This window comes from Salmo trutta, chromosome 11 (genome assembly GCF_901001165.1).
Source record: "Salmo trutta chromosome 11, fSalTru1.1, whole genome shotgun sequence".
In the NCBI taxonomy this organism is placed as follows: domain Eukaryota; kingdom Metazoa; phylum Chordata; class Actinopteri; order Salmoniformes; family Salmonidae; genus Salmo; species Salmo trutta.
In genome coordinates, this window is record NC_042967.1 from 5,979,908 (window position 1) to 5,993,661 (window position 13,754).

General features: G+C 41.7%; 1 protein-coding gene across 1 annotated transcript; it reads right to left on the reverse strand.

The window, feature by feature from the left end:
* Positions 1–4,104: 4,104 nt before the first annotated feature.
* On the reverse strand, positions 4,105–5,205 carry LOC115202031 (neuropeptide Y receptor type 2-like). Its single transcript, XM_029765887.1, has one exon. The coding sequence runs from the start codon at positions 5,203–5,205 to the stop codon at positions 4,105–4,107; it is 1,101 nt and encodes a 366-aa protein (XP_029621747.1).
* Positions 5,206–13,754: the final 8,549 nt, after the last annotated feature.

The following is a 13,754-nucleotide window of genomic DNA, read 5'->3' on the forward strand; positions in this document are numbered from 1 at the left end:
GGATATTGCCTCTGCGTACTGAAACAGGTAAGATCAGGGATATTGCCTCTGTGTATTGAAACAGGTAAGGTCAGGGATATTGCCTCTGCGTATTGAAACAGGTAAGATCAGGGATATTGCCTCTGTGTATTGAAACAGGTAAGATCAGGGATATTGCCTCTGCGTATTGAAACAGGTATTGTGGTGAAATGGAAGAGGAAAGACTGTAACTATTGTGACCTCGAAGAAATAGAGAATGAAACTCATTTTATCCTCTATTGTCCTTTCTACCACGACTTATTCCATAAAACACACCAGATATGGCATGGCATTATGTGGCTGAGCGATGAGGTTAAACTGGAATGTTTTTTTGTTCATTGTGTATTTCCGTTTGCAGAATATTTAGATAAAGCCTGGAATAAAAGAAAAGGGCTACCTATAATTAAATTGTAAAAATATTCAGCTTCTATGTGGTAAATGGCACGAGTGTATATAAAGATTGTGTATAGGCTTGTCTCCCATAAGAATCTTCTCTTTGTGCCAGACTGGGTTCAAATGCCTTCCGTTTCTATGTTTATGTATGTATGTATGTATGTATGTATGTATGTATGTATGTATGTATGTATGTATGTATGTATGTATGTATGTATGTATGTATGTATGTATGTATGTATGTATGTGTGTATATATACAGTGTGTATGTATGTACATTATTGTACTGCTCTAGAGATATAATTCTTGTTTGGATAACCTTATTTACTATTATGTATAGATTTTTACTTTACATTTTGTCTCTCTTTATGCGATGAGAACACTAGAAGAAGAATGATCATTTTATTACCACAGTGAGTTATTCTAATGTTGGTTTATGTGTCACTTAATCCCATAAGGGATGGGTTGCCAATTGGCGATATGACACACAAATAAAATGTCATTCATACAGAAGGTTTTCAAAGAACCAAAGACATTGATCTGCCTCATGTTTGAATTTTTGCCATCTAAAAAAAATATTGCGATACTGGTATCATCCCAGCTCTATTTGTGGCTGGGGTGCAGCACATGCCCTGTGTCATTTCATTTGGAGAAGGTAAGGATATTTATGGACAGCAGGGGGAGTTGTTGTTGAACCACCTCTCTATTAGGATCTATTAGACCTCAAAAAACATGAAGGTTTAACCAAACATTGAAGGGGTCCTCACAGTTTATGTTGGTAGTATGTAGTCTGCTTTATGCACCATTCATACTAACACGGCTAATAAGCATGCACTGGGCATTACAATCCAGTTGGTGAGCTTTTCCATTTGATTCCCTTGTTTATAGTCAGGCCTAGCATTATAGTGTTTGCTATTTTGCACCCAAAGACCCAATAAGTCCGATGGAAACCCACCCGTTGAGTCAACACTTTATTTGGATAGTCTGTAGAGCCTCTACAGATGGACTATTAGTAACATGTCAACTAACTATCTACTAACCTTAACCCTTATCCTAACCCTAAACTTAACCCTTACCCCAACCGTAGCCCTAGCAAGCAGTTGCTTATCAGTAGATTGTTTGTTGATAGTATAACGATCTGTAGAGCATCTACAGATGGACTATCCGGACTATCCAAGTAAAGTGTGACCCCCCCCCCCCCCCCTTTAACTCCTTATGGTTACACAGATGGCGGATGAGCACATTGTCCCTCTGTATACCCTGCTAGCCATAACATGTCAATCAGTGGGGGGCTATGTGGGACTGTACGACTCATGACTCACATCTCATCATGTCTTGAGGCTTTCATTCTTGTCCGTTACCCGTCTGTCTGGCAGAAAGACAGTTGTAAGGTGTTGTTGTCATCAGGACACTTATTCTTAGCTACTCCTGCCAACTTTAGTCTATTTATTAATTTCAGAAAGTAAGAACCCCCATTGTTTGACAGAATCCATACTCATTTCTCTGATGTGTCCCGGAAACATATCTTTGACCTTCAGACATGAATTCTTTCACTGATGTAACTGATACTGTTATTTCATGCTACTGTCAGCATGTGATGTCATCAAATACTTTTTTTTATGTTTATCTGTCATGAGAAAATGTCAAATGGGCATTTGATATTGATGCTGTTTCACAAATACTCATACTAGCCTATAACTCCCATTCTGTCCATGGTTCATAAACTTTGACTTCAAAATGTTAGATGGGTGGAAAGCCGAGCAGTTAGTCATCAACTTCACTGTTTGCATCCTAATGTAATTCCGTAGTGAACAGAGACCGAATCAAAAGGAAAATGACATAAGTCTTAAACCCCATTGCTCATATCCTTCAGACTTGATTTAGAACGGGGGGTAGCTCCCCCAGGTCCGCTCTCTGTAAGCCGCAGGTCAATAACTTTCGACAGCCTGATAAACCATTATTGGCTTACGTGCTGAATGGCCCATGAATGAGTTACTAAAAACAGAGGCATTGAACCGATCCCCGCAATACAACAGTGGTGATGGACTAAGAAACAGGAAGAAAGGACAGCCTCTTAAATGATCCAGAAATTTAGTGAGGACATACACTAGCGGTAATTAGACAGTTTGCTGCAACCAAAGGCGACGGAGGGGTTCCGGATCTCTCATGGACTGTCTAATAATATAGGGTACATATATTTGTTTGTGCCAGAGCTGCAATATACACTGAGTGTACAAAACATTAGGAACACCTTCCTAATATTGAGTTGCACAACCTTTTGCCCTCAGACCAGTCTCAATTTGTCGGGGCATGGACTCTACAAGTTGTCAAAAGTGTTCCACAGGGATGCTGGCCTATGTTGACTCCGATGCTTCCCACAGTTGTGTCAAGTTGGCTGGAAATTCTTTGGGTGGTGGACCATTCTTGATACACACTGGAAACTGTTGAGTGTGAAAAACCCAGCAGCATTGCAGTTCTTGACACACTCAAACTGGTGCGCATGGCACCTACTACCATACCTCGTTCAAAGGCACTTAAATGTTTTGTCTTGCCCATTCAACCTCTGAATGGCACACATACACAATCCATGTCTCAGTTGTCTCGAGGCTTAAAAATCATTCTTTAACCTGTCTCCTCCCCCTCATCTACACTGATTGAAGTTAATTTAACAAGTGACATCAATAAGGGATCATAGCGTTCACCTGGGTTCTCCAGGTCCAAAAGGCTCCTTAACAGCTTCTACCCCCAAGCCGTAAGACTGCTGAACAATTCATCAAATGGCCACCCGGACTATTTACATTGACCCACCCCTTTGTTTTTACACTGCTGCTACTCGCTGTTTTATTATCTATGCATAGTCACTTTACCCCTACCTACATGTACACATTACCTCGACTAACCTGTACCCTCGCACATTGACTCGGTACCGGCACCCCCTGTATATAGCCACCTTATAGTTATATCATTTTATTGTGTTACTTTTTATTTTTTACTTTAGTTTATTTAGTAAATATCTTCTTAACTCTAATTCTTAAACTGCATTGTTGGTTAAGGGCTTGTAAGTAAGCATTTCAAGGTAAGGTCTATATACCTGTTGTATTCGGCGCATGTGACAAATAAAATTTGATTTGAATTTGGAAATGTCAGCACTGACACAAAGCTTGATTAAATTGATTAGTCAGTTTATATCATTACATGCTGAGTTTACAACTATTAGGTGTCAATAAATGACAACCTGCCTTCTGAACTAATATGTTGTTTTACACTTCAGCTTGTGATTTAAAGCACATCTATCAAAATAAGACCTCAGAATCCATTTGGAAAGAAAAATACCTGATCGTTAATTAGCAACATAATTTACTATGGTAGCATTCACAAAGGCAATGTAACATTTTCGTCCCACGATCAGCATTTAAATGTCAACACTTGCATGTGGCCAAAATAGCTCGTTGTAAGAGGCATATCAAAAAACAGCAAGTTTTAAACAGCAGTTTCAAAAGCTCTTAAATATCAATGGCACAATTCAGCAATGCATTTGGCACTTGCATGAAATTGATCATTTACACAATTTGAACACACTTGGTTCTTCACTAAACCTTTCGACAATAAACAAATGTAAAAAAGCGTAATGTTTTATCCATAATTCACCCTTACAGTAGGTTGCACAGAACAGACAGAGTTGATATTATGAATTCAGACTTTTGTCGCTTTGAAATCTGTATCGCTCAAGTCTTTTTCCCTCAGTGTCTTTCTGCTCATGGTGTTCCTCGACCCAGAATTGACAGGTTGGCTGCACTTGCACACAGACAGAAACGCAGTCCGGTAGTTGTTGTTCATCCACCCATAGAGGATGGGGTTGACGAAGGTTGAGCACATGGCCACGATGTGGAACATGGTAAATAGCAGCTTGAAGTCTTTCATTTCCAAGACACTGTTGTCAATGTCAATGGCCAGCTGGAAGGCGTGGAGAGGCAGCCAGCTCACTGCAAACACCACCACCACGATCACCAGCATCTTAGTGGTCTTCCTCTTGCGCTGGTGGCGGTTGTTCCTCCCTGCCGGACTCACATGGTTCTTCAGCTTACTCCAGATGCGGATGTAGGCAAAGGAGTTGATGGCCAGCGGCAGGCAGTACTGGAGCAGGAGCATGGAGATACTATAGATGGTCCCGTCCATGCCGCTCCCTGGCCACTTTTCCGTGCAAACCTGAATGGACTGCTCGGGCGAAAGGTCAAACGTCCCGTACTCCCGGAAGATGGCGAGCGGGCTGGCCAGAACTGCGCTTATGGCCCACGTCATGATGATGACAGCGGCGCACATTTCCTTGGACATCTTGGTCTCCAGGTGGTAGACGATGCTCCGGTGGCGGTCCAGGGCGATGATGTTGAGCGTGATGGTGGAAACGTGCACGGCCATGCCTTGGGAGAAGGGCAGCATGAAGCACAATGCCTGGCCAAACCTCCACTCCCCATGGAGAGTATTGATCAAAGTAAAGGGCAAACATAGAGTATTCACTAGCAGGTCCGCCACAGCCAGGTTCACAATGAAAAAATTGGTGACGGTGTGCAGAGTTTTGAACTTGTACACCACATATATCACCAGGGAGTTTCCGATGACTCCGAACAGTATGATGGTACTGTAAGCCAAGATGAGGATCACTTGCACTCCCACCAGCTTTGTGCTGTCCTCCAGGTCTGGAAAGTTGTTGCGGCAGTTTGAGAATTCACAAGCAAGTCTAGAAGAATTTGCCCAATCCTCCATTGGAGTTATGTTTACTTGACTTTCAGTATCCATTGGTATCGTTCCCCTCCGGGCCTCAAAGATTCTGCAACAAGAGGAGGGAGATCATTTTGACAGAGGACATACATTTGTTTACATCTATGAACATAGTATTGGGTTGCAAAACATTTTTAAAGCTCCTTGCCTGCTCATATTTTAGACTGCAGTGAATGATGTCATTGTTGGGAGGTTTAAAGACGATTGTACAAGCTGCTAGCCTCGTGTGAGGCATACCTGTGACATATACATACAAGATCTTCCGCAACATCGAGGGCAGGGCAAAGACATGAGGTGGGCCTATCACAGTGACTCATCGGACTCCAGAGACTAGTTGAATTTTGCAGCATAGAAATAACAATCGTTCCAACAACCTTTTTCAATTTTTTTCTATCACCCCCAAGCCACTGAATAAAATTACTTGTGTTCTCGCTCGGTTGTTTTACAGCACCTTGTAATAAGGATCACCTGACAAACCTAGTTTGTCTCAATACTGTATATATTTATAGATTAGATATTTTACCAGGTAAGATTAAATATCTATTCTACAAGAGACACCTGGATAACATAGCAATACACAAAATGTCAGATACATTTACAACATAAAACACAAAGCACTACATTTTAAAAACATACATTTATTTACACATTGAGCATGCAAGATGCTTTGTGGAGGTGTGGTGCATCTAGGGGTGAAAACATTGATAATCCCCCCACTTCACTTTAAACCATAGTTTTTACCCTAGCTTTAAATTCATTCAAAGAGACGAGCTCCTGCAATTTCATGCCCTTTTATAGCTTGTAGTAGAAGGGGCATGAGAACTGTAACTTTTTTTTTACCCAGCTTTGTACGGGCCTTAACACAGTCAACAAAACAGTCATATGAGTGTAGGCGATATAGCTGTGAATCAGCTATACGATTACCTACACTGCTGCAGGGGATTGCTCATCCTGTATCATACTGTTGCACTTTGATGATCAAATAGCCAAGGGTCATCTTACCTACCGCTATAGGTTTAAATACACTATATATATGAAAATATGTGGACAAATTAGTGGATTCGGCTATTTCAGCCACACCCGTTGCTGACCGGTGTATAAAATCGAGCACACAGGCTTGCAATCTCCATAGACAAACATTGGCAGTAGAATGTCCGTACTGAAGAGCTCAGTGACTTTCAACAAACAATTTCAACAAACAACACCTTTCCAGATTCAATGTATAAAGGTATGTTTTAAAATGTAGTGCTTTGTGTTTCATGTTGTAAATGTATCTGACATTTTGTGTATTGCTATGTTATCCAGGTGTCTCTTGTAGAACCCAAATTGGTCTACACGGACAACTTCTGGCCTGGTTTAGATCTTATCTGTCGGAAAGATATCAATTTGTCTCTGTGAATGGTTTGTCCTCTGACAAATCAACTGTAAATTCCGGTGTTCCTCAAGGTTCCGTTTTAGGACCACTATTGTTTTCACTATATATGTGTCATTCGAAACATATAATGTTAACTTTCACCGCTATGCGGATGACACACAGCTGTACATTTCGATGAAACATGGTGAAGCCTCAAAATTGCCCTCCCTGGAAGCCTGTGTTTCAGACATAAGGAAGTGGATGGCTGCAAACCTTCTACTTTTAAACTCGGGAAAAACAGAGAGGCTTGTTCTAGGTCCCAAGAAACGAAGAGATCTTCTGTTGAATCTGACAATTAATATTGATGGTTGTAATCGTCTCAAATAAAACTGTGAAGGACCTCAGCGTTACTCTGGACCCTGATCTCTCTTTTGACGAACATATCAAGACTGTTTCAAGGACGGCTTTTTTCCATCTACGTAACATTGCAAAAATCAGAAACTTTCTGTCCAAAAATGATGCAGAAAAATTAATCCATGCTTTTGTTACTTCTAGGTTGGACTACTGCAATGCTCTACTTTCCGGCTACCCGGATAAAGCACTAAATCAAGCCTCCTAATTGTTCCTAGAATTTCTAAGCAAACAGCTGGAGGCAGGGCTTTCTCCTCTAGAACTCCATTTTTATGGAATGGTCTGCCTACCCATGTGAGAGACGCAGACTCGGTCTCAACCTTTAAGTCTTTACTGAAGACTCATCTCTTCAGTAGGTCATATGATTGAGTGTAGTCTGGCCCAGGAGTGTGAAGGTGAACGGAAAGGCTCTGGAGCAACGAACCGCCCTTGCTGTCTCTGCCTGGCCGGTTCCCCTCTCTCCACTGGGATTCTCTGCCTCTAACCCTATTACGGGGGCTGAGTCACTGGCTTACTGGTGCTCTTTCCATGCCGTCCCTAGGAGGGGTGCGTCACTTGAGTGGGTTGAGTCGCTGACGTGGTCTTCCTGTCTGGGTTGGCGCCCCCCCTTGGGTTGTGCCGTGGCGGCGATCTTTGTGGGCTATACTCTGCCTTGTCTCAGGATGGTAAGCTGGTGGTTGAAGATATCCCTCTAGTGGTGTAGGGGCTGTGCTTTGGAAAAGTGGGTGGGGTTATATCCTGCCTGTTTGGCCCTGCCTGGGGGTATCATCGGATGGGGCCACAGTATCTCCTGACCACTCCTGGATGCACTATTGTAAAGTGGTTGTTCCACTGGATATCATAAGGTGAATGCACCAATTTGTAAGTCGCTCTGGATAAGAGCGTCTGCTAAATGACTTAAATGTAATGTAAATGTCTCAGCCTCCAGTATTTATGCTGCAGTAGTATATGTGTCGGGGGGCTAGGGTCAGTCTGTTATATCTGGAGTATTTCTCCTGTCTTATCCGGTGTCCTGTGTGAATTTGAGTATGCTCTCTCTAATTTTCTCTCTCTCTCTCTCTCTCTCTCTCTCTCTCTCTGTCTCTGTCTCTGTCTGTGTGTGTGGACCTGAGCCCCAGGAATACCTGACATGATGACTCCTTGCTGTCCCCAGTCCACCTGGTCATGCTGCTGCTCCAGTTTCAACTGTTCTGCCTGCGGCTATGGAACCCTGACCTGTTCACCGGACGTGCTACCTGTCCCAGACCTGCTGTTTTCAACTCTCTAGAGACAGCAGGAGTGGTAGAGATACTCTCAATGATCGGCTATGAAAAGCCAACTGACATTTACTCCTGAGGTGCTGACTTGTTGCACCCTCGACAACTACTGTGATGATTATTATTTGACCATGCTGTCATTTATGAACATTTGAACATCTTAGCCATGTTCTGTTATAATCTCCAGAAAATAAAGGAAAGCCGCACACTCTAAGAGCTCAGATGCAAAAATTTAATAACCAACGTTTCGACAGCGAAGCTGTCTTCATCAGTTACCCTGATGAAGACAGCTTCGCTGTCGAAACGTTGGTTATTACATTTTTGCATCTGAGCTCTTAGAGTGTGCGGCTTTCCTTTATTTTCTAGTTTTCTACTCCGCTAGCCAGCACCTCGCCTTTATAGGTGTGCGTTTCTTTTTTCCAGATTGTTCTGTTATAATCTCCACCTGGCACAGCCAGAAGAGGACTGGCCACCCCTCATAGCCTGGTTCCTCTCTAGGTTTCTTCCTAGGTTTTGGCCTTTCTAGGGAGTTTTCCCTAGCCACCGTGCTTCTACACCTGCATTGCTTGCTGTTTGGGGTTTTAGGCTGGGTTTCTGTACAGCACTTTGATATATCAGCTGATGTAAGAAGGGCTATATAAATAGATTTGATTCCAACAAGTCAGCAAACTACACCTTTCCAAAAGTCAGCAAAGAACACCTTTCCAACAAGTCAGTTTGCAAACAGTTTTGCCCTGTAGAGCTGCCCCGGTCAACTGTAAGTACTGTTATTGTAAAGTGGAAACATCTAGGACCAGCAACATCTCAGCCACAAAGTGGTAGGCGACACAATCTCACAGAACGGGACTGCCGAGTACTGAAGCGCGTAAAAATCATCTGTCCTCGGTTGCAACACTCACTACCGACGTCCAAACTTCCTCTGGAAGCAACGCCAGCACAATAACTGTTCGTCGGGAGCTTCATGAAATGGGTTTCCATGGCCGAGCAGCCGCACACAAGCCTAAGATCAGCATTCGCAATGCCAATCGTCGGCTGGAGTGGTGTAAAACTTGCCGCTATTGGACTCTGGAGCAGTGGAAACGCGTTCTCTGTAGTGATGAATCACGCTTCACCATCTGGCAGTCTGACGGACTAATCTGGTTTTGGTGGATGCCAGGAAAACACTATCTGCCCCAATGCATAGTGCCAACTATAAAGTTTGGAGGAGGAATAATGGTCTGGGCCTGTTTTTCATGCTTCTGGCTAGGCCCCTTAGTTCCAGTGAAGGGAAATCTTAACGCTATAGCATATGACATTCTAGACGATTCTGTGCTTCCAACTTTGTGGCAACAATTTGGGGAAGGCCCTTTCCTATTTCAGCATGACAATGCCCCCGTGCACAAAGCGAGGTCCATACAGAAATTGTTTGTCAAGATCGGTGTGAGAGAACTTGACTGGCCTGCACAGAGCCCTGACCTATACCACATCGAACACCTTTGGGATTAATTGGAACACAGACTGCAAGCCAGGCCTAATCGGCCAACATCGGTGCCCGACCTCACTTATGCTCTTGTGGCTGAATGGAAGCAAGTCCCCACAGCAATGTTTCAGCATCTAGTGAAAAGCTTTCCCAGAAGAGTGGAGCCTGTTAAGGCAGCAAAGGGGGATCAACTCCATATTAATGCCCGTCATTTTGGAATGAGATGTTCGACAAGCAGGTGTCCACATACTTTTGGTCATTGAGTGTAGATGTAAATGGACTATCAAATTATGTATAGCCTGCATGGGAAACATATGGAAAATCATAAAACAAGTCTCAGTGAAAACCTGAGGGTAATAGCCTGTTCCAGTATTTGTCACTCTTATTGTTCCGAGATCATGTCATGTTTGTGGCAATCATAGTGTAGCCTATCATTGATAAGTGTCTAAATTGGAATGCAATGACTGTACAGTAACATGCTATATATGACGTCAGAGCTCAGGTTTTCCGCTTCACAGTGCTGTATGGGTTTTGACTGACAGCCGTTATAAACTTCAGCGTGCGACAAGAAGATGCCCTCGTCCTAATTGGGCTACTTTTGCACAGTTGTTGTTATCTGAGTGAGGGAAATGCTGTAAATTGAGAGGAGCCGATGTGTTGTGAAAGATGAGACTTTGAGGATTATAATAAATACCCACGATGTCATACAAGCAAAGCACACTCATGAATCCATATGTGCAGTTCACATTTCCATATTTGAGAACTCACGTCATTTACAGTATCAACGTTTATGATAGCTATGTTCCGTCCACAGTTACAAGGATGACATGCGTTTAACCCTGGATTGGCCTGAAGAGAATGAGCCTATGTTTGTTGTGTTGTGAAGAGCAAGCTTTCAAATGATGCCCATCTGATGGTGGGGACACAGGTCTGTGTTCCAAACAAATAAACTACATGTGTGCTTGCTTCAGTTCCTCAGTGGCATAGCTAGGGGAGCTCAAAAAAAGCATCTCATAGTTGAAGGCTCTTTCCTTGAGTCAAGTGTATTGAAATTAACTGGGAGCTGTGCACAGTTTGGAGTGGTGTGTGGCCACTTGCAAGACACCAGTTAAACCTCTCACTCAAACCCTTGTAATTGTTTTTTTCTTATCTTGCACTCCACAAAATGCACTGAATATTCTTATTATGTTACTAAATGTATCCAGAGTACTTTCAGATTTTGCTATTGACAAATGCTGTGAAAAGTACAGTAAAGTTAAAATGCATATAAAATCCAGAAGTGTAATGTTTGGATTCAGTCTTGTGTCAGGTGAACTGTTGTGACCTCACCTTTTAGTCTGATAATTTCACTATAATCTCCAACGTCTTTTCTTTCAGTTGCTACCTTGATCATGCATAAGCAATCTTTTTATAGTTAGTTTGTTAGAAACATTTAAATGTTGCCCTATCCATATAGGCCAATTTCCACAGTGTAAAGTGTATTAATGAGCAGCATGTCGTGGTGTCTGTAAATAAGAATTTGTTCTTTTGACCTCTACTTAGGATCTGCTGACCTGCCTGTTAATAAAGGTTACATTAATATCAATCAATCAATTTCATTTTGCTGTAGATGTCTAGCTGGTATTCTAACTGGCAGTAATTTTGGGAGTGAACTTGGGATTTTAAACACTCCTGCATGAATACTTCTTGGCTGACAAATTGAATTGTCACTTGCTCCCATTCCCATGTCAATTCAAAATAACACATTACTTGGAACTCATACCAAAAATTCCTATTGCTTCCTGTGACAACTGAATCAGAATGAAGAGTAATGATAAGAGTTGATATACTGGCATCCTGTATGATATACCAAGAAATAGACTGTCTACTTTGGAAATCATTCACATCTTAGTGCGTTCTATACGATTTTTCTTCAAATGATTACCAGGATTTTATTTCTCACATCATAGGCATTTTATGACGTTCCTAATTCAATTGCATTCAATTGCAACCTATAGAAGGTTAGAACATATGACATAAGAAATCTTTCATGATACTGATCCCCCCCACCCCACAAAAAAAAAGGTATTCAGAAATGTTAGTTTGTGTATCTAAGTTTACAAGTTGGGGATGCTGTAGATGTGATAAAGATTATAGTTGGAGCCTACAGAAAATATATAGCATTAAATAGGCTACACATTTGATAAATTCTTAACTAAACATATTAGCATCATATTTTCCCATCAGCAAGTAACTGCTATAGAATAACCCACTCACCTTGATCTGCAACAGATGCATTCGTTATACTTCAGATGATACCCCCTTTTGTCAATACATTGTTTTGAAAGGTTCTCGGCAGCTTAATTAGTATTTTCAAATTAACATGAAAGAATTCCCTATATTCAAGTTGCAGCATTTTTTTTGTATCACCACATGTCCTAGATATCAATACATTTTATTGTATCGCACATCAAGTAGTAGACATCTAAGAAACTAGACAACAAGCCGCTGAACTGAACTGTGATATATATTGGCAAAACTCCACGGCTTTTTTTCTACGAGGAATGTGCGCAACAAGACACGCACAACAAGAGAAGAGCACTGCGCACGCTGTGGACTCCTGTCTGGAAAGGAGCGCATATTATGTGTGGCCAGTTTCGAGAGGGAGGGGGAGATGAAGCGCGCTGAATGACAGTATTACCCTGACAGAAATAAACATTGCCTCAAGGGAGAAAGTCTATGCCTTATAAATGATTTCGGGTCCATTTCCAGTTCAAACAAACAAGACACCAAAAGACATCCCTGGGGTAAGCTAACTGGGTCATTCCACGAAATGAGGCCCTTTATGCGTCGCTTTAATATTTTAAGTATTGTGCAGTCATATTGATTTTATATTATATTAAATTAAGTGCCCTTTTATATAGACCACATGGGAATTTGGTTGTACCAGTTTTTGTCAAATACAGTTATTTTGAATGGTTCTCAGCAACATATCAGTAGTTCTGCATGTAGTTCTGTCCTTGAGCTGTTCTTGTCTAATTATGTTCTGTATTTTGTTTCATGTTTTGTGTGGACCCCAGGAAGAGTAGCTGCTGCTTTTGCAACAGCTAATGGGGATCCTAATAAAATACCAAATACCAAATGTATCAGTCTTTTAACATTCATTTAACATTACATAATTCCCTTTTTCAAGTTACAGCATTTTTATATCACCCCATGTCTGTGACATCAACACATTTTTATTGTATTGTACATAGACATATTTAGGAAGCTACACAACAAGCCGCTGACTAACTGACTGGAGATTACAAAGAGGTAGGTGCGCAACAAGACGCGCATGCTGTGGAGTCCTTTGAAGGAGCGCATATTCTGTGGCCAGTTTCAAGAGGGAGGGAGAGAGGGGGAGGGGGAGATTATATGAAACGCGTTAAATGACAGAGAGGGGGCGTAACCCTGACGGAAATAAACATTAAGGGTGTTCTATTAATCTCGCCTGGGCACTCATGTACGTGTGTTTTACATTGGCTGAAAGGTGATTGCCTTTGATTTGGAACCGGCTGCCTTCCAGGCATGAGCCAGGAGCACAGCCTCTGTCTGATGCAGGGTTCTTGCATCATGAAAATCCTGGAAAAGTCATGGAATTTTAAAATGGTGTTTCCCAGGCCTGGAAAAGTTTTGGAAAATTATCAAATCTGAAAAGTAATGGAAATTAATTTCATCATTTCTCATCATTTATTTTATTTAGCCACGGTTTTAAAATGTTTAATCATCAAATAAAATTCCAAATATCAGCCAGGATCTAAATAACACTAGCACCTCTATTTTAGCGTGTCACCTGCATAGTGCCAGACTAGTGGGCAGTTGCTCAAGGAGAGAGAGCGAGTCAGACATTGCAGCAGCAGGTAGGGAAAAAAGTATTCGATCCCCTGCTGATTTTGTGCATTTGCCCACTGACAAAGAAATTATCAGTCTATAATTTTAATGGTAGGTTTATTTGAACAGTGAGAGACAGAATAACAACAAAAAAATCCAGAAAAACGCATGTCAAAAATGTTATAAATTTATTTGCATTTTAATGAGGGAAATAAGTATTTGACCCCTCTGCAAA